The 20673-nt window shown below is 45.8% G+C and overlaps 1 protein-coding gene across 1 annotated transcript in view; it reads left to right on the forward strand.

Annotated features, from left to right (window-relative positions):
* Window positions 1–20673, forward strand: part of LOC145357420 (TNF receptor-associated factor 4-like) — a 110256-nt gene that overhangs the window by 78900 nt on the left and 10683 nt on the right. The window contains exons 3-4 of the mRNA XM_080210748.1: window positions 17019–17123; window positions 18701–18862. Of these exons, the coding sequence (XP_080066874.1) occupies window positions 17019–17123; window positions 18701–18862 (267 nt within the window). The remainder of the gene's footprint in view (window positions 1–17018; window positions 17124–18700; window positions 18863–20673) is intronic.

Here is a 20673-nt window from a genome sequence, read left to right on the forward strand (position 1 = left end):
AGCCGGGAGTGGTGTGGGGGATGCATCTTGTTATTTTTTTGCACAGTTTTATTGATACAGATGGTTTTAATGGCTTCTTCCACCTCATCAATCTCTTGACATCAGAAGAAGTTTCGTTTCCGAAAACATTTGTTCCAGGAATAATTCTTTTTGAAAATTATTTTTAGATTGTAATCCTTGCCTGTGCAATTTTTAAAACTCTTGTCCTTCCCCTCACAACTACTGTCCCAAGCTGTAAATCTCTTGGTTTGCTCTCTCTGGTTTTAACTTTTCTGTTGGCTTTGAAGTAACGAGGGCACAGGGGTTAGCACTGCTGCCTCACAGTGCCAGGGACTCAGGTTCAATTCCAGTGTGAGGTCATGGCCTGTGTGGAGTTTGCATGTTCCTGAGACCTGGAGTGTCTGTGTGGATTTCCTCTGGGTTCCTCCTATAGTCTGAAAGATATTGGTTAGATCATTGGCCATGCTAAATTCTCCCTCAGTGTGCCAGAGTGTGGCAACTAAAGGATTTTCCACAGTAACTTCACTGCAGTGTTAATATAAGCCTACTTGTGACACTGATCAGTAAACTTAAATCTATGAAGAGAGAAACAGAGTTAATGTTCTGGATCTAAATGATTGTTCTGGGCATCACAACTGGACTTAGTGGTCCTGGAGTAAGGAGTGGGGGTTACAAAGGAATATAGCAACAAGAATTGGCAATTTAGTCACTCAAGCCCTGCACTGCCATTTATAATGAGATCCTGACCTCCATTTACCTGCCTTCATTCCATTTCACTTCATGCTCTTGCCAACAAGGTCTTTTCAATCTTCATTATGAAATTTTTAATTTGATCACTAACATCAGTCGCCTTCCATCAGATTTCCACTACCCAGAAACAGAAACCACGACTGTTACTTTCTCTCATTGATGGGCAACCTCAGCGAGTGAGTGGACTACACCAGTGGCCCTCCTTCATCCCAATGGGTCATAAGATTGAAATCGGGCTTGTTCACCAACCATAATCCCCCAAATAAGATTAAATACATTTAACACACACTCAATATTTCATAACGAGTTATAGAAAATGTTAATTTATTAATAGAACGATCAACTTCACATGGTAAAACCAAAATAAATATTTATCTTTTGACTGGATACAGAGGAAGTGCACGGCTCATGCACTCAATGTTAGCAATCAGCGCACACCTCACCTCACGTGTCCTTGTTTTATCTCTTTAGTCAGGCGGTCCATCCAGCAACTAAATTGCCAACTCTTCTTTCTCCCTCACTCCTTACTCCCAAGAATATCAAGGCCAATTGTGATGTCCAGTCCTGATAACTGCTCAGAAGGATCATGGAGGGAAAAGGGAATAGTAGGGAGGAAAATCCTGCGCAGACAGGAAACCAGCAGAATCTGGATGCCCTGCACATGGACAACAGTCAACAAAATGTCTTGTGAGCAACACTCAGAAATCTGATGGGCCACACACGTATCTCCCAGGCTGCAGGTTGTCTACCACTGTGCAACCAATCTTTTCACCCAGTTGCGATCATCCAGCATGTTTCTTGGCACAAATCGGATGCCACCTTCCCACCTCCATGACAAACTGTTCCATCTTCAATTTTTCTCCCTAATGCTGAGAGATCGCCAGGATTCTTCCGCCCTGCCTGCCACAGAATCAGAGCTGGGGAGGGGCGGACAATGGAAATGTCTATTGACCTCGAGTGGGATTTTCCGGCCTTGCTCAAGTGAGGCTGTAAAATCCCACCCGCTGTTGGGGAGGCGATGGTCTAGTGGTATTATCGCTGCACTATTAATCCAGAAACACAGCTAATGTTCTGGGCACCCGGGTTTGAATCCCACCATGGCAGATGGTGGAATTTGAATTCAATAAAAAGAAATCTGGAATTAAGAATCTACTCATGACCAGGAAACCATTGGCGATTGACAGATAAACCCATCTGGTTTACTAATGTCCTTTAGGGAAGGAAATCTGCCGTCCTTACCCAGCCTGGCCTACATGTTACTCCAGAGCCATAGCAATGTGGCTGACTCGCAACTGTCCTCCAAGGTCAACTAGGGATGGGCAATAAATGCTGGCCAACTGGCAATGCCCGTGTCCCACAGATGAATAAAATAAACTGTAACTGCATCACCTGAAAGTGGTTCAATTCTGAGACCATCACCGCTGCTGTAGTAATCCTCTGCTGGTTTTAGAGAGGATAACGTTAAAGTTTATTTATTAGTATCACAAGTAGGCTTACGTTAACACTGCAATGAAGTTACTGTGAAAATCCCCTAGTTACCACACTCCAGCACCTGTTCGGCTACACTGAGGGAGAATTTAGCGTGGCCAATGCGCCTAACCAGCACGTCTTTGGACTGTGGGAGGAAACCGGAGCACCCAGAGGAAACCCACGCAGACACGGGGAGAATGTGCAAACTCCACATAGGTAGTGACCCAAGCCGGGAAATAAGTCCGGCGTCCCTAGCTCTGTGAGGCAGCAGTGCTAACCACTGTGCCACCAAGAGCGATTAGCAGGGTGCCCTAGTCCACAGAGGGTACTGCTAAGGTATGTGGCAAGGGCAGGGGTGCATCCAGCTGTGCTGCCCTCTCTAAGTCGTCACAGCTCTGCTGAGAGCTGGTGCCTGACTTGCAATGAGTGGGTTTCGGGTTTGGTCCCTGCGGGCTGGAGTTACTCACGACACAGGCTAGGAGAACATGAGCTGCTGCCTAATGAAGCGCTGGAGGTGGGAGTGTGGCGGGGAGAGTAACCAGGAACCGCCTTAATGCGCCTGACTGGCTGGCCTCTTGGGTACACACAGTTACCTTCGAAACCTCCCACTGTGTCACTTTGCTCCCCCTTGCTAGTGCGTGTGCACTCTGTAACTCTGCACGATGAATAGGACGGCTTGTCATCCTGCTTTGTTTTTGCATCAAACGCATCCTTTTCCTCCGCACTCCCTTTCTGGCCCGGGATACATTTGTTGTTCCGTCCCTGGGGAGCAATAAGGTTTCTGTTTGGTTGGGGGGGGGGGGGGGGGGGGGGGCTGCGGTTTTGTTCCAATGTTGTTCAGCAGGGAAAAGCTGCAGCCAGTTTCAGTAAATGCTTTCGTGTTGCTTGGCTGAAGAAAGTGCTGCAACAGCAAACCTCCACCGAGGCCACAAATTGCGAGGAAATGAGGTAAAGGCGAACAGACTGAGCATGAGTGATGGGACTGTTCTTTCACATTCAGATCTCTTGTGGGGGGGGTGCGGAAAGGCTGCCTTTTGGTGCTTTTCTTTCCCCCCACTATCCTCTGGCACTAAGTCTTGACTCGCGTGAAACGGAAATTTGTCCGCTTATCCCCCCCGCCCACCCTCAGTAGATGAGCTGCAAAATTGCTGGGTTTTTTTCTCTCTCTTTTTGTTATTACTGTCCCGTGCTGTTGGTATGTACCTTAATTGGAAACCATGCTGGGGCGAGATAATGATGAAAGGCTTCCAAGATGAAAAATGGCTTTGATCTCCGTTTCCCGAGCTTGGTCTGCTGGGTATGGGGGCAGATCACTGCGGCAGCCCACCCCCCCCCAAAGGCTGTCTCATGGACCTCAACAGTGCTGCTCCAATTTTGTACCTTTTTCCAAGAAAAAAAATTGCATCTTTAGCAACGTCAGAACATTGCAACCAATTAAATATTTTTGATGTGATTTATTATTGTCACGTGTACTAATGTACAATGAAAAGTATTGTTTCTTGCACACTGTACAGACTTTGTAGCAGGGTCATGTTTGTAATGTGTGGAAAAGGGTCACCCGCAAATGTAGGCACTTTAGTCCCTCCAATCTCATTGGGGGGTGATGGCCGAGTGGTATTATCGCTAGACTATTAATCCAGAAGCTCAGCTAATGTTCTGGGGACCTGGGTTCCAATCCCACCACGGCAGATGGTGGAATTTGAATTTGATTTCAAAAATCTGGAATTTAGAATCTACGGATGAAACCCATTGTCAATTGTCGGAAAAACCCATCTCGTTCACAAATGCCCTTTAGGGAAGGAAATCTGCCATCCTTACTTGGTCTGACGTACATGGAACTCCGGAGTCAAGGCAATGTAGTTGACTCTCAACTGCCCTCGGGCCCCTAGGAATGGGCAATAGATATTGGCCCAGCCAGCGATGCCCACATCCTGTGAACAGATTAAAAAAAAACTTGTTTTGCCAATCACTATCTGCAACCTTGCTCCAGACACCAACCATCGATTTCCTTTGTTACGTCTGGTTGACACAAACCTATCGATCTCCAGTCAATTGTTAATTTTGAATCTCGGATCACTGCCAGTTTGTGGGAATGAATTCCAAACTTGTGCCACTCTTTCAATGATGAAGTGTTTCGGAATGCCACTCGTTTGAAAGCTCTGGCTCTAACTTGACCATATCCCCAAGTTCTAGTCCTCCCAGTCGACAGAAATCTTTCCCCTAATCGGCACAGTGGTTAGTGCTGCTGCCTCTCAGTGCCGGGGACCCGAATTCAATTCCGGCCTCGGGGTGACTGTCTGTGTGGAGTTTGCACATTCTCCCCGTGTCTGCATGGGTTTCCTCCGGATGCTCCAGTCTCCTCCCACACTCCAAAAGATGTACTGATTGGGTGCATTGACCTTGCTAAATTGCCCCTTAGGGGATATGCAGGATAAATATGTGGAGTTACGGGGATATGGTCTGTATAGGATTGCTGTCAGGACAGACTCAATAGGCTGAATGGCCTCCTGTGGTGATTCTATCCATTCATCTTGATATCTTGAAAACTGATTAAATCATCTCCTAACAAAGAGCAAAATCAGCCCGGGAAACAGGCCCTTCGGCCCAACGAGCCCGCGCCGCCATCTCAACACCACCAGTCCCCCCTCCACCCATGACCCTTGTCTAATGTTTTATGGCCATCCACATTGAGGGAAACTAATTTAGGGACAATTTAGGGACTTCCTTTTGCTTCCCTCAGGTGAAAATCAGTTCCACTTATACAGCTAAGAATAATGCCCTTTTCTTGTCAGCTACTCACACTTATTTATTGGTAGGATCTGTATATTGAACTGACCATCTGACAGTCAGTCACATTGCTGTGGGGCTGGTGTCACACGTAGGCCAGATCAGATAGGAATGGCAGATTTCCTTCCCTAAAACACAGCAGCGAAACAGATTTATTTTTAAAGAAATGATCATGAGATTCATAGAATCGTAGAATCCCGACAGAGCAGAAGGGGGCCATTCAGCTCATCGAGTCTGCACCAACTCTCCAACAGACCAAACATCTTGCTCAAGCCCCTATCCCTTTGCAATTACCCTACTAATCTGCCTAACCTCCACATCTTGGGACACGACGGGACAATTTATCATGGCCAGTGAACCTAATCTGCACATCTTTTGGACAGTGGGAGGAAACAGGAGCACCCAGAGGAAGCCCATGCAGACACAGGGAGAACTCCATACACACGATGACCCAAGGTCGGAATTGAACCCAGGTCCCTGGTGCTGTCAGGCAGCAGTGCTAACCACTATGCACCCCTTATTAATCTTTATTCAAATTAATTATCATTAATTTGAATGTTATCACCTACCACGGGGTGAGATTCAAACCCAGGTCCCTGGAGAATTATCCTGGGTCGCTGGATTACTAGTCCCGTGACAACACCACTACACCATAGCCTCCCTTTACAATTAGAGCCATGGTTCCCAAACTTTTCTATGTCACGACCCACCTCTATACTCCAAAAATATTTTTGAGGCACATGTCCTATTTTCTCTGAACTGCCCTCGAGCAAAGTACGTTTTTTGGGCGATTTTCAGCCTGAGTTCACCAGAGAAAAGTGAAGCTGGCGTAAAATCCAGAGAGAATAGGCCTTCTAACTTCAAGGAAAAGCTACCTACTTTGTTTAATCCGCTATTGTGGCTTACTTCCTGGAGTCCAGGAATGGGAACTGGTATTCTCTCTCGATCTTTTTCACTCACTGTCAGGAGGACAGCCCTCCTCTGTTCATGCATTGCCCCCTCTGAACTATGCACTTAATCTGGTTTTAATAATTGACTGGGGGGAGAACCGACCATATTGCCTTGGGAACACCCATTTAGTCCAGCAGCTGGGGTTCATGGCTCAGCCCAAATGGTGCAGCATCTTCAACAATGCAGCATTCCGTCAATAAGTCACTGATGTTGATATAACTTTATATCCCAAAAGCCTATCTGGGCCTTAAACCTGCAACCTTCTGACTTGGTTTGACAGCAGGAGTTTGAGCAGAGTTCACACGTTCCTTAGACAAGCTGAGTAAATCCCAACAACTCCTTTCCTAGAGAAACAGGTGAAGGCCATTCAGCCCATTAAGTCTGTTCTACCATCCCAGTGAGATCTATCTTATCTCAGCTGTTTTATTCATTCATGGGATATGCATGTGGCTTGGCTGGGTCAGTATTCGTTGCCCATTCCTAATTGCTGTTAGATTGAGTGGCTTTCCAGGCCATTTCAGAGGGCATTTGAAGAGTCAATGACATTGCTGAGGATCTGGAGTCAAATATAGGCCAGACCAGGTCAGGGTGGAGATTTCCTTCCCTAGAGGACATCAGTGAACCAGATGGGCTTTGATGGCAATCAACAATGGTTTCATGATCATTTTTAGATTCTTAATTCCAGATATTTTTGATTTGAATTCAAATTTCACAAATCTGCTGTGGCGGGATTTGAACCCGGGTCCACAGAGCATTGCCCCTGGTCCCTGGACTTTGCAGTGCCGCTAGGCCACTACCTCCCTGAACCATTTTCCATGATTTTCTTACCAAATCTAAGAAACTGTGTCTCCATTGGCATTTTGAGGGTAAGCATTTTATGTTTTTGCTCTAATTTGTTTGAAAGACCAGAGGAGAACATTTTTTTTCTCCTCAGTAGAGACTGGGACCTATGCTCGTTGCTGCAGCTTCTTTTGCCATCTTGATGCCATCGCACCCTCCAAACTCCCTCTGGCTTCTTTTGTGAATGTTCTGTTTTACACTCTTCCCATTTCCACGGTGAAATGTTGATCCCGACCAAAGCATTCAAATCGCTGGACTAAAGGTGCATTGTGAGTCAGAGTTGAACTGTGGACAATGTGGTGGCTTTCATCAGCAGCCAAGTTAGGAAACACAGACACACACAACGCTGGAACCTACTACAACCAGTATAAATAAAACCATCGCAGCACCCTTTAGAACTGAGCACAAATAGCATAAATAAATCCTTTTCCGCTGCCAACACTTCCTTTCAATTTTCTAATTCATTCCGAGGGGATTTTTCACCGATTGTACCCAACCCCTCTACTTGACTCTTAAATAACAGGCAGTTCTATTCAAAAAGGATTCCAGGTTCTGAATCTCCCTTGCTCTCCGTAACCACTGCTTTGCCTTTTTGGAGTGAGCGAGGTGGGTTTTGATGCTGCCCTGGGCTGTGCTTCACACTGGAAATGAAATGTATCATCACGGGATAGGGGGGATCAGTACCCCTCCCTTTCACAGCCAGTCCAGTTCTGTGTGTGGCGAGTATTGTAACTTTTTGGGGTTCTGAGGGGCCTCCTGAACAGATGCCAGGGGTGGGGAGGCAACTGAGGCATACGAGAGCTTTTATTCTCATTCTGAAACTTTGGCACAATCACGTTTCCGCAGCTTAGTTGAAAGCTCTCCTTTCTAATTCCCTTTACGCCTGCCTTTCCCCCCAGCCTGAGGGATCATCCATCTAAGAATCAGACGGGGATTGCATTGTATCAATTGAATTGTGGTAAAGGTGACTGGTTTTTGTTTAAAGTGAGTATGGTTGTGAGGGCCTGAGGTGGATCTTCTTAATCCACCACCCCATGTACAAAATAATAATGCAGCAAATATCCTGGACACTGACCGATTTGATTTATTATTGTCACATAGAACTGTAGACTCAGTAGAGTGCAGAAGGAGGCCATTTGGCCCATCGAGTCTGCACCGACCATTCACCCAGTAATCCCGCTAGCCTAAGGGGCAATTTATCATGGCCAATCTTTGGAGTGTGAGTGGAAACCAGAACACCCGGCGAAAGTCTATGCAGATACGTGCAAACTCTACACAGAGAATCACCCAAGGCCGTAATTAAACCCGGGTCCCTGGCGCGGTGAGGCAGCAGTGCTAACCTGTTGGGATGCAGTGAAAAGTATTGTTTCTTGCGCCAAACAGAAATAACATACCATTCATAGAGTCTGTAGGGGAGAAGGAAAAGGGTGGGTGTAGAACATAATTCGAGTTTAAGAGAGTTAAGAGGACAGTTTTAAGAGCGTAGAATGAGAGTAATGGCACAGTGGCTAGCACTGCTGACTCACACTGCCAGGGACCCAGGTTCTGCTTGGGTCACTGTTTGTGAGGAGCCTGCACCTTCTCCCCATGTCTTCGTGGGTTTCCTCCGGGTGCTCCTGTTTCCTCCCACACCCCAAAGGTGTGCGGATTGGGTAGACTGGCCATGCTAAATTGACTCTGGTGTCAGGGGAATTAGCAGGATAAATACGTGGGGTTATGGGGATAGGGCCTGGGTGGGATTGTGGTCGGTGCAGACTCAATGGGCTGAATAGCCTCCTTCAGCACTTAAGGGATGCTTTGATAGAACAGGGGAGTGGGCGGAAAACAGCTAATATCCTGGGAACTATCGGGGTGAGGGAGGGGGAGGGGCTGAGGGCGTTGTGGTGGGAATTATCTTCCTTACTGCCTGGGCTGGTATACTGAACAGATTGAACTCTTGCACAGTGCAGCGTATCAGCAAGGCTTGCAGTGGGTTAATAAAGTTTACCTTACAACTTGAGCTGCTGCATGTAGGATGGGCGCAAGCCAGGGTGGAGCATTAGCCAATATCTTGAGCCAAGTTGCTTGTTCCTGTGTTGTACGCTCCATACGCTGTTAACAGCCCCGGGGCTTTTGGGCTTGGTTGCAAGAACGCAGCTGTGGTATATTGTTGGTGCTGCAAATACTGTCCACTGCCCTCATCGCACAGCATACAGTGTGTCCCCACACTCCCCGGATAGTCAGCGCTGCAATAACTTTTTAAAAATGTTCTTTTGTTCCTCATTAATGAATTCACAACTGGTAGACAAATGTATTCCACTCTGCGGCACTGTGTGGCTGCAGTCCAGAGAGTGGATGAATGTCGCTCTCAGAGAGCTCCTACCACCTGCCTTGGGAACCAGTGACTGGTCAACATTCTTTACGGGGGGAGGGGGATCGGAACCCACATGACCTGTGGCCAAACACAACAGATTCATTGGAGCGTAGCTGCCAATGATGTCTTTCTAGAATTGTGCAGCTTTGAATTTATGTCTGGCTGTTATTTTAGTTTCATCTCCAGATATTTTATGCCAAGCAATGGCACAATGGTTAGCACTGCTACCTCATAGTGCCAGGGACCTGGGTTCAATTCCAGCCTTGGGTCACTGTCTGCGCTGAGTTTGCAAGTTCTACCCATGTCTGCGTAGGTTTCTTCCGGGTGCGCTGGTTTCCTCCTGCACTCCAAATATATGCAGGTTAGGTTGATTGGCCATATTAAATTGACCTGAGTATCCGGAGGATTTGCAGGCTACATGTGGGATTATGGCAATAGGGCTTGGGTGGGATTGTGGTGGATCCAGACTCAATGGGCCAAATGGTCTCCTTCTGCACTGCAGAGATTCTATTCAAGATATCAGTGGTTCCTATTGTATGATGAAGATAAAGTTTGTTTATTCATGTCGCAAGTAGGCTTACATTAACACTGCAATGAAGTTACTGTGAAAATCCCCTTGTTGCCACATTATGGCTGTTGGACTGGAGACATATATGGGACAGTCAGAGTAAGGATGGTGGATTTCCTTCCCTAAAGGGCATTAATGAACCAGAATGGTTTTTAATGACTATTAGGGAGTTTCCTCTAATTGAATATAAATTAACTTCCGAATCAAGGGTGGCACAGTGGTTAGTGCTGCTGTCTCACAGCACCAGGGACCTGGCTTCAATTCCGGCTTTAGGTGACATGTCCGTGTGGGTTTCCTCTGGCGGCCCTGGCTACCTCCCACAGTCCAAAGATGTGCAGGTTAGGTGGATTGGCCATGCTAAGTTGACTCTTGGTGTCCAAAGATGTGCAGGTTAGGTGGGTTGACCATGCCAAGTGTCAAGGGGATTAGTGGTGTAGATGCACAGGGTTAGGGCCTGGGTGGGATCGTTATCAGTGTAGGTACGATGGGCCGAATGGCCTTCTTCTGCAATGAAGAGATTCTATGATTCTAATTGCCGTTAATATTGAAGTTGCTTTGTTGACTAGCTGGGTGTATTGGAACGAGGTGAGAAAGCTCCTGCTTGGTGAGTGAAGCTGTTCTTTGGCATGACCCTCAAGATCTAATAGCTTTGAATTATTTCCCTTCAGTCTCAGTCATGGTAATTCAGACCAACTGTTCTGGCCTTGTTACAACTTCAGGGACCGTGCACTGACTTTACAAATTTACATCATGCATTATATCAGTAGAAAGTTTTAACTGGCACCAGGTTCAAATCTACTGTGGATTTGATTCAGTCAGGGTCCTGTCCGCTCCCTGAACCGAACTGTGATTAATCAGCAGGAACTGAATTTCAACGATTTTCCAAGTGTTTGTATTCCAAAAGTACAACATGAATTTGGGATTGAGTTTGGATTTCCAAGCACGCACCATGATTTTTACTTGTTGATCTTTTTCTCCTAACGCCAGCTGATGCATCATTTATCAGGGCAGATTTGTTGGAGCAGAACATTTAGTCTTTTGAATATTGCTCTGCACTGCAGAATTCGATTGATTTTTAAATACAAGATTTCTGGTGTATTAAAGAAACAAGTGCAATGGTACATGTTCTAGGGTTGTCCCTCTTACCTCGCTTTTTCATCGTAGTTACAGACGGTACTCTAGACACAAAATTAGTTATGAATATTTTAAGAGCAATAAATCTACTCTTCAGGTTGACCTTGGCATTTTCCTCAGCTGATTAGTAAGCTATTAAAATAAAGAGATGCCCCAACAAATGTCCCTCGCGTAGATTTTAACCTGGTGTTGTGAGACTTGGTAAGAAGTCTGACAACACCAGATTTAAGTCCAACCGATTTATTTGATAGTAAACTCGCAAGTGAGACTTCCTACTGTCCTCACGTTTCTGACAGCTTTGCCAACATTTTAATTGTCTGCGTCTCTCCTTGTGTCGCTGGGAGTAAAGGGGACTTGTGTTGCAGTACCAGCTCTCCGGCAATGTCAACCCGTTGTCTTACGCATTTGACTGGCGAGGCCACAGAGTGGTGCGAAAGCATGACCGGATGCATTGCTGCACAGTTTTAGAATGGGTGCATTGCTGCACCATTTTAGACCAGGTGCGTTGCTGTGCCAGTTTGGGCTGGGTGCGTCATGGCGCCGATTTGGACTGGGTTCAATCCCCAGCCTATGCTGCACATATAGCCCCACTTTACCAAATTGTCGCTGCGGTCCTAGCCGATCTTTACTGGATGATTCTTGCTGGAACAGTGGTGGGCTTCTGATGAGCACAACATCTAGCTCAGCAGATCTAACACATCTTGATCAATTGGACCAGTGGGCCGATGAATGGCAGATGGAATTTAGTTTAGATAAATGTGATGTGATGCATTTTGGTAAATCAAATCGGGGAAGGACCTACTCAGTTAATGATAGAGCACTGGGGAGTGTTACAGAAGAAAGAGATCGAGGAGGACAGGTTCATAGCTCCTTGAAAGTGGAGTCACAGGTGGATAGAGTGATGAAGAAGGCATTTAGCTTGCTTGGTTTCATTGGTCAGAACAGTGAATATAGGATTTGGGACGTCCTGTTGAAGTTGTAAGTAAGGCAAGGTCACACTTGGAATACTGGGTACAGTTCTGATCACCCTGTTATAGAAAGAAAATTATTAAACTAGCAAGATTGCAGAAGAGATTTATTCGATGCTATTGGGACTTGATGGTTTGAGTTATAAGGAGAGGCTGGATAGACTGGGACTCTTTTCCCTGGAGTGTAGGTGGCTGAGGGGTGATCTTACAGAGGTCTATAAAATAATGAGGGGGCATAGATAAGTTAGATAGTCAGTATCTTTTCCCAAAGGTAGGGGAGTCTAAAACTAAAGGACATAGGTTTGAGAGGAGCGATATTAAAGAGTTCAAAGGGGCAATTTTTTTCACAGAGGGTGGTGAGTGTCTAGAACAAGCTGCCAGAGGCATTCAGGACATTCCAGAGGTGGGTACAATTTGTCTTTTAAAAAGCAGTTAGACAAATGGGTAAGGTTGGTATAGAGGAATATGGGCCAAACACGGGCAATTGGGGCTAGTTTTGTGGTTAAAAACTGGGTGGCATGGACAAGTTGGGCCAAAGGGCCTGTTTCCATGCTGTAAGGGTCTGTTTCCTCTACTGGTGGGCCAGTGTCAAAGAGACAAAAGAAGGTTGTGACTGAGGAGAGATGCATTGTTCGCATTCTTAAAGGGCCTCTCTGTGTTGGGCTGTATTTCTATAAACATTGGTCAGCACTGTAACCTCTCCAGTATTTTAACAAATCGTTGAGAATTTGACCGTTCCACCCATCAGTGGGGGCGACTTAAAATTGACATTGCTACACGCACTCTCACTCACACCGCATCGCACACTCTCTGAGACAGCATTTAACAATTCAGTGGTGAAGAAAAGAGTGGAGACAAAGGATCTTGAAGGGGTTAAAAAGGATACATTCTACATTGCAGTTGCCATAAATGAGGGTTATTCACTGTCTGCTCATTATTCGGAGCTGTTGCGTGCTTGTGGGTTGCCCTCAGCAATGCACTAACCTTTTGCACTGTGTAGTGACAATGCTGCTCTAATCCTGTAATTCCTCGCCACCATCACACTGAGCTATTGACTTGTAATGAAGGGTAACCAAGTGGGCCTCCCACTTGTCCTTGGCACAAGAGTTGCCAGCCCACCACGATTGAACTGGAGTCTCCAGTAATTGAAGATTAATCTTCAGGACATTGCTGCAAGCAAAGTAGGAGGAGAATCAGTGGAGAATTAAAAATGACTTTGTTCTTTTTTTTCCTTTGAACTCTGCTGTTTTGGGCCGTTATCAAAATATTGGGAGTTGTGAAATACTGTTTGGTCATTTAACTTGGGTCATTGAAGGACTTCTTACTTTTCATTTGGTATGGGATGATGGTGAGCATGAACATTTTAAACTACTAATCCAGCTTGTAAGGACGGACAAGTTCATAGAAACTCTACAATACAGAAGAGGCCTTTCCATCCATCAGGTCTGCACCCACTGTCCGATAGAACACCTTACCTAGGCCCTATTCCTGCAGCCGAACAGATTTACCCCACTAATTCCCCTGATTTCTACATGTTGGGACACAAAAAGACAATTTAGCATGTCCAATACACCTAACTTGCACATCTTTGGAATATGGGAAGAAACTGGAGCACTTGGAGGAAACCCACGCAGACACGGGGAGAATGTGCAAACTCCACACAGTCACCCAAGGCGGGAATTGAACCGGGGTCCCTGGCGCTGTGATGAAACCTCTAGAAATATGTTCAGCCGCAATTGTCAGCCTTGTCGCTGCATGCTGGGATAACCCCATCTCTTGACAACAATTCTCGTCTTCTGTCACTGTGGAGAAAAGAGGGAGAGAGAAATATTTTGAGTGGAAAATCTATTCTGTGATAAGAAAACCATGACATTGGTAAAAACAAAACACAACGAAAAGACGACCACTTCCTGCTATTGTCTGGGTCATGTCGGGAAGACAAATCCCAAAATATTCATGTTGAACATTGTGAAGTGGTATAGTGACCTCGCTGATCTTCAATATCTCGTGATTATTTTAGAGCCACTAAGCATTGGGTTAGTCTTGACAGATCTTTGATGTTCTAAATTCAGCCGGTTAAAGCTCTGTAGGAAAGGGAGAGGCTATTCGGCCCATTGTGCTTTCAGCTGTCCCAATCGTCTGTCTTTTGCTCTCACTCTCTTTCTAACTTGCTCCTTTGTTCGAGTTGTTGCCTTTTCTGAAAAGCTGCTCGAATCTGAATGCAGCACGTTAATCTGGCAAGACATTTCAATTTCCCGACAATCCTCTGTGTCTCCAAAGTGGTATTTTTGTGAACTCTCCCCTTTGCTATTTTTGTGATCCTCACGTATGCGCTCCATCTGTTCCATTTGCCCCAAGGGGAAATCCACAAATCCTACTCTGGTATAATGCAGTAGTCTTGTGTTTAAACATTAAATTTAAGCTAGCCTGAATTTGATTTTTCAATTCACCAGGTGTAAAGCCCAGTAAACCTTCATATTTCTGTTGAACTTAAAGCCCACCCGGTTGTGTCTGAAATTCTTTGCATCATTTTTCAGTGCCTATTGTTGCTGGTAAATGATTCCAGAGCCCTTGTACCTTGTTTTTGTGTTAGAAACTGTTCCTCTGCCTTGCTTCCAGCAGCCTTGCTGTTAACCTGATTGCACTGACATTTAATACCTATCTCGTTTGGAATTTGTAATTCAAAATAGCAGCTCAGACCCGCATACAATAAACTACAGTTCATCATAATGGCAAGATTGCCAAATCATCGCAGCTAAATTTTCAAATGACTTTTTTTTTAATAACATGGGGAGCACCAGTGGAAATGTCAAGTTGAAGGACATCATTGGCAGCAAGTAGGGGTGATCCCCAGAAATACAGCAGGGTGTCTCAATCCTATTGCCACAGCTTCTGACACGCGGTCCTGGGCACTCCAGTAGATTCAAGGTGTGTTGGCGCTTGGGGTTTCCCCTGCACAGTAATCATAGCAACGCACGTCACAGGCAAAACAGGAGTTGGATGGATCTCAGCTGCCAGGAACACACAGCCAGGCAGGCGGGCTTGGCGGAATGTGACTCATCAGACTGAGGGGCAAGTCCAACTTCCATGTAACAGCTGATCTGCACATTTACTACACGTGGCAGAGGGTTTAAAAACACTGGCATTGCAACACGACATAACTGTTTCATTTAATCTGTGTGTGCATCCGTGCATGTGTGTGTGTGTGTGTGTGGCGGGGGACATGATTACCTATTGACTGGGCAGGCAGCATGCAGTGAGATGGCCCTGTAATTTATATGACATCTGTAACACGGTGACTGGCTTTCAGCCGAAATAAAATATGTCCGAGATAAAAGCAGAATCGTGCGGATGCTGGAATCTGAAGCAAAAACAGAAAATGCTGGAAAATCTCGGCAGGTCTGGCAGCATCTGTGGGGAGAGAATAGAGCTAATGTTCCGAATTTGGGTGACCCTTCCTCAGAGCCCAGCTATAACCTAGACTCGAAACGTTAGAACTCATCACTCACCTGATGAAGGGGCAGAGCCCTGAAAGCTATGGTGTTTGCTACCAAATAAACCTGTTGGACTTTAACCTGGTGTTGTGAGACTTCTTTCTGTGTCTATTCTCTTCCCACAGATGCTGTCAGGCTTGCTGAGATTTTCCAGCATTTCTTATTTTTGAATAAAATTTGTCCACTCCTCAAATCTCTCGTATCAAAACACTTCTTTTTAAAATAAAGTCTGCAAAAAAAACCATAGTTGTTCCACTCTGAAGGTCTCTTATCTGTTTGGTAGTCAGAACATAACATGAACCTGCATTTGTATAGCACCTGTAATGTGATAAAACATTCTAAGGTGCTTCGCAGTGTTATTTTAATTTCCAGATTCATATTTTTAAAAGATTATATTCTGAAGCATAAAGAAATATCTTGTGTTTCCATTTGACAGTCCAATTGTGCAGGGCACAGTTGCACAGTGATTGGCACTGCTGCCACACAATGCTAGGGACCCGGGTTCAAGTTCAATTCCCATCTTGGGTCTCTGCCTGTGCTGTGTCTGCACATTCTCACCATGTCTGCATGGGTTTCCTCCTGGTGCCCCGGTTTCCTCCCACACTCCAAAGATGTGCAGGTTAGGTGGATTGGCCATGCTAAATTGCCCCTTAGTGTCAGGGACTAGTTATGGTAAATGCATAGGGTCATGGGGGTAGGGCCTTGGTGGGATTGTGGTCGATGCAGACTTGATGGGCTGAATGGCCTCCTTCTGCGCTGTAGGATTCTGTGATTTCTATGAGGCTATTTAGCCCATTGAGTCACCACAGCAATCCCATCCATTTACCCTGCGAATCCTTCCAGTTTATGCATCCCGGGATACTAAGAGGCAATGCACCTAACCTGCACATCTTTGGACTGTGGGAGGAAACTGGAGCACCCAAAAGAAACCCACGCAGACATGGGGTGAATGTGCAGACTTCATACAGACAGTGACCCAAGCCCGAAATTGAACCCAGGTTCCTGGAGCCATGAGACAGCAGTGCTAACTAATGTGCCATCGTGCCGCCCCAGGTTACAGGGATAGAGTGGGATTGTTGTCAGTGCAGTCTTGATGGGCTGAATGGTTTCCTTCTGCACTGTAGGGATTCTATAAATCTATGAGTCTATGAAATGGCATAAGCATTAAATGGTTTGATATGGGCTCTTTCTCCCAGAACAGGGTAGATTCATTAATTTCCAAATACCACCTAGGAATCTTTCAGAAGTAGCGAAATAGATCGGGTTTCTGCCTATGCAGCACTCTGTTAGTGCATCACTGCCACCTCTTTAATTTGGTTACCAGTGATCCAAAGTGATGAGTGATGTTTTGGTTGTGTTCTGGTCTTGTGATCTAAAATGAGGAATTTTGTTTTAAATACATGTGTTATTTCTGCCCCTTGAGCATTGCAGGACAGAGAGAACCCAGACTCGATGGCTGGTTTATGGGGAGTTAGTTCATCTTGGTCTGAGAAGTGATGGATCTGTGTCCCTGGGCTAAAAGTTCTGCCAACAGAGAAATAAAAAAAAAGGTTTTAATATAGCCTCGCTCAATTGCTTATAATTTCTCTCCCTGAAACTTCTGTTGCTGGTTGAATTTATTATTAATAATCAATCTTGTGTTACTGAGTTGCATGAACATATTTTATTCATTGAGTTTAAGCGTTGTGTTCTTGCTTTTTCAGATCTATCCTGATCCCGAGTTGGAGGGCCAGATTCTGGCCTTGACCATTCGATGTATTCACAGTGAGGAGGGCTGCAGGTGGACAGGACAGGTTAAACAGCTACAGGTAAATCATCTTCCAGCATCTCACTGTAGAGCCATAGTAAAGTTGTAGTGCCGAAAGAGACCCTTCGGCCTCATATGAGGAGAGACTAAATCAATTAGGATTATATTCATCGGAGTTTACAACAGTGAGAGGGGATTTCATAGAAACTTATAAAATTCTGACAGCGTAGATTCAGAAAGAATGTTCCCAACGGTGGGGGAATCCAGAACTAGGAGTCCTAGTTTGAGGGTAAGGGGTAAACCTTTTAGAACTGAGGTGAGGAGAAATTTCTTCCCCCAGAGAGTGGTGAATGTGTGGAATTCACTACCACAGAAAGTAGTTGAGGCCAAAATGTTGTCTGATTTCAAGAATAGATATAGCTCTTGGCGCTAAAGTATCCAAGGGATATGGGAGGAAGGAGGAGTCGGGATATTGAATTCAATGATCAGCTATGATCAGAATGAATGGCGGAGCAGACTTGAAGGGCCGAGTGGCCTACTCCTTCTATTTTCTATGGCCCATTTTGTCCATGTCAGCCCCAGGACACCCATTCTAATCCCACCATTCTACCCTGACTCATAGGCCTGTAAATGGACAGTGATGTCTACAAGATAGGCTATTGAATCCCTCTTGAATTGAAGTAAGTTCCAGTGGATCTCGCGTATTATCGATGCAATTCAACAGGAATCCTATTTGGACAGTCAGTTTCTTGCTTGCTAAACGCAGAGCTTAGCGGCAATGAAACCTCTGAGCCCTCTGCCTCAACAATGTATCTTAACTCTTCAACTTACCCAGCGCCTACACCTCACTTACCATCTCCGACACCAAATTGACCTTGAATTATTGCTAAACCTGACATTGAGCCAAGCAGCCATGAGGAAGTGGGCAGAGACTGCCTTAAACCCAATTTGCCCTGTGACTCCCGTAACTATTGGAGATCTTCACCCCATCGATCTATCCTCCTTTATCATAAATATGGCAGGCTTGTTTTGGTATTTCTCAGAAAGCTGTTCACAAGTCCGTGCCGCTAATCCAACCATTGGAGAGACTCTTTTTGAGGACCTGTTGGTGCCAATGGGGCCTGGGATGGCTCAGTGGCACAGTGGTTAGCACTGCTGCCTCACATCACTGGGAACCTGGGTTCGATTCCCAGCTTGGGTCACAGTCTGTGTGGAATTTGCACATTCTCCCCGTGTCTGCGTGTGTTTCCTTCAGGTGCTCCAGTTTCCTCCCACAGTCCAAAGATGTGTGGGTTAGATGGATTGGCATGCTAAATTGCCTCAGTGTCAGGGGGACTAGCTAAGGTAAATGCATGGGGATATGGGGATAGGGCTTTGATGGGATTGTGCAGACTCAATAGTCCAAATGGCCTGTTTCTGCACTTTAGGATTCTATGCATTATTTTCTCCTCTGCTCGCCTCCCTCTCTGCGAGGGTACAGCGGGCAGTGATGCTGGGTGCCTTGTGGGTACGTCAACCAAAGGTGCCATTACGGCGCAGCTGCTAACTGGGTCAACCCACAGCACTGTTTGGGATTCCGTGCTTTCGTTGAGTGACATGTTTCCAATGTTGTTTGTTTTTCCCATTTGAATTTTACAGCTCCATCTCTCCACGTGCCCGTTCAATGTGATCCCGTGTCCTAACCGCTGCACAGTCAAGCTGAGCAGGAGGGACCTGGCTGATCACCTCCAGCACGATTGTCCGAAGCGTCGAGTCAAGTGTGAATACTGTGGCAGCGACTTCACCGGAGAGGGTTATGAGGTGAGGATTCTAGGCTGGTGTTGTGTGGCCCAGAGGAGAAGTGCTGACAGCTACAGGCAACACTGTTTTAACTGATTTAAGCAGCAAATCATAGAACCCCTACAGACCATGAAACCATTGTCAGAAAGACCCATCTGGTTCACTAATGTCCTTTAAGGAAAGAAATTATAGAATCCCTACAGTGCAGAAGGAGGCCATTCAGCCCATTGAGTCTGCACCGGCAACAATCCCATCCAGGCCCTATTCTCATAACCCCACATATTTACTCTGACACTAAGGGGCAATTTATCATGGCCAATCAACCTAATCCGCACTTCTTTAGACTGTGGGAGGAAACAGGAGCATCCGGACATGGGGAGAATGCGCAAACTCCAAACAGATAGTGACCCGAGGCCAGAATTGAACCCGGGTCCCTGGTGCTGTGAGGCAGCAATGCTAACCTCTGTGCCACCGTGCCGTCCAATTTAATCTGCCATCCTTACCTGTTCTGGCCAAATGTGACTCCAGACCCACAGCAATGTTGTTGACTCTCAATTGCCCTCTAAACAAGGGCAATTAGGGGTGGCAATAAATGCCAGTGATGCCCATGTCCTATGCATGAATTTAATAAAAGTGCAAAAAGAGGCCAGTTGGCCCATTGAGCCTGCACTGACAGCAATCACAGCCAGACCCTGTTCCCTTAACTCCACATCCCCGAACACTAAGGGGCAATTTAGCTTGGTCAATCAACCTAACCCTTTGGACTATGGGAGGAAACCAGAGCACCCGGAGGAAACCCATGCAGACACGGGGAGAATGTGCAAATTCCACACAGTGACCCAAGCTGGGAACCCTGGCACTATGAGGCAACAGTACGAACTGTTGTGCCACTGTGATACCTTGCGTACTTGGTTAATACAGATAAACGTGCTTCTTGTGTGCATATTCACTGAGTATCCACCACCATTCATGAACCAATTATCAAAAAACATTTCTCACACAGTGGTATGGTGGTACAGTGGTTAGCACTGCTGCCTCACAGCAACAGAGACCCAGGTTCAATTCCTGGCTTGGTTCACTGTCTGTGTGGATTTTGCACATTCTCCCCGTGTCTGTGTGGGTTTTGCTCCGGAAGCACCAATTTCCTCCCACACACTAAAGATGTGCGGGTTAGATGGATTGGCCATGCTAAATTGGCGCTTAGTGTCAGGGGGGCTGGCTAGGGTAAATGCATTGGGTTATGGGGACAGGCTTGGGTGGGATTCTGATTGGTGCAGGTTCCACAGACTGGCCTCTTTCTGCAATGTAGGATTCTATGATTCTGCTCCTTGAGTGTTCTGCCTTTTTTTTTTGAAAGCAACAGATATACAAGAAGGTTAAATCTTGGTACACCATGTGAATGATGATTGACATTACATACCCAATATCTCAGCCCACTTGTTTCCTCATCAGAAATGCAACTGGCCACATCTGGATTCCAAATTGTGGATAGCAGCACTGTACTGCGGCAAGAAGAATTTGTGCGCATTGAGATTCATTTTGCGTACGTGATATAGCCGTTGACTCAGATAGGATCTAGCCTGATGGAAGAGAGTTACATAAATCCAGTAGAACTGATGAATCAACAATAGACCCTGTGGGGTTTTAGTCTCAACAAGGCAATTGAAGACCAAATGTTTCGGTAATTCTCGAGACACCTTCACAAACTCAAGCTGTTTTTCTCATGTTTCTTGCTTGAATGTGCGAGTGTGTTTGTTTTAAAACAGCATTGCTTCTTCCCATAGTTTAATTTGTAATGAGGTATTTGTCTTTGTTTGACTTGAAAATGATCT

Source organism: Carcharhinus amblyrhynchos, chromosome 23 (assembly GCF_965287045.1).
Source record: "Carcharhinus amblyrhynchos chromosome 23, sCarAmb.v2.hapA, whole genome shotgun sequence".
NCBI lineage: Eukaryota > Metazoa > Chordata > Chondrichthyes > Carcharhiniformes > Carcharhinidae > Carcharhinus > Carcharhinus amblyrhynchos.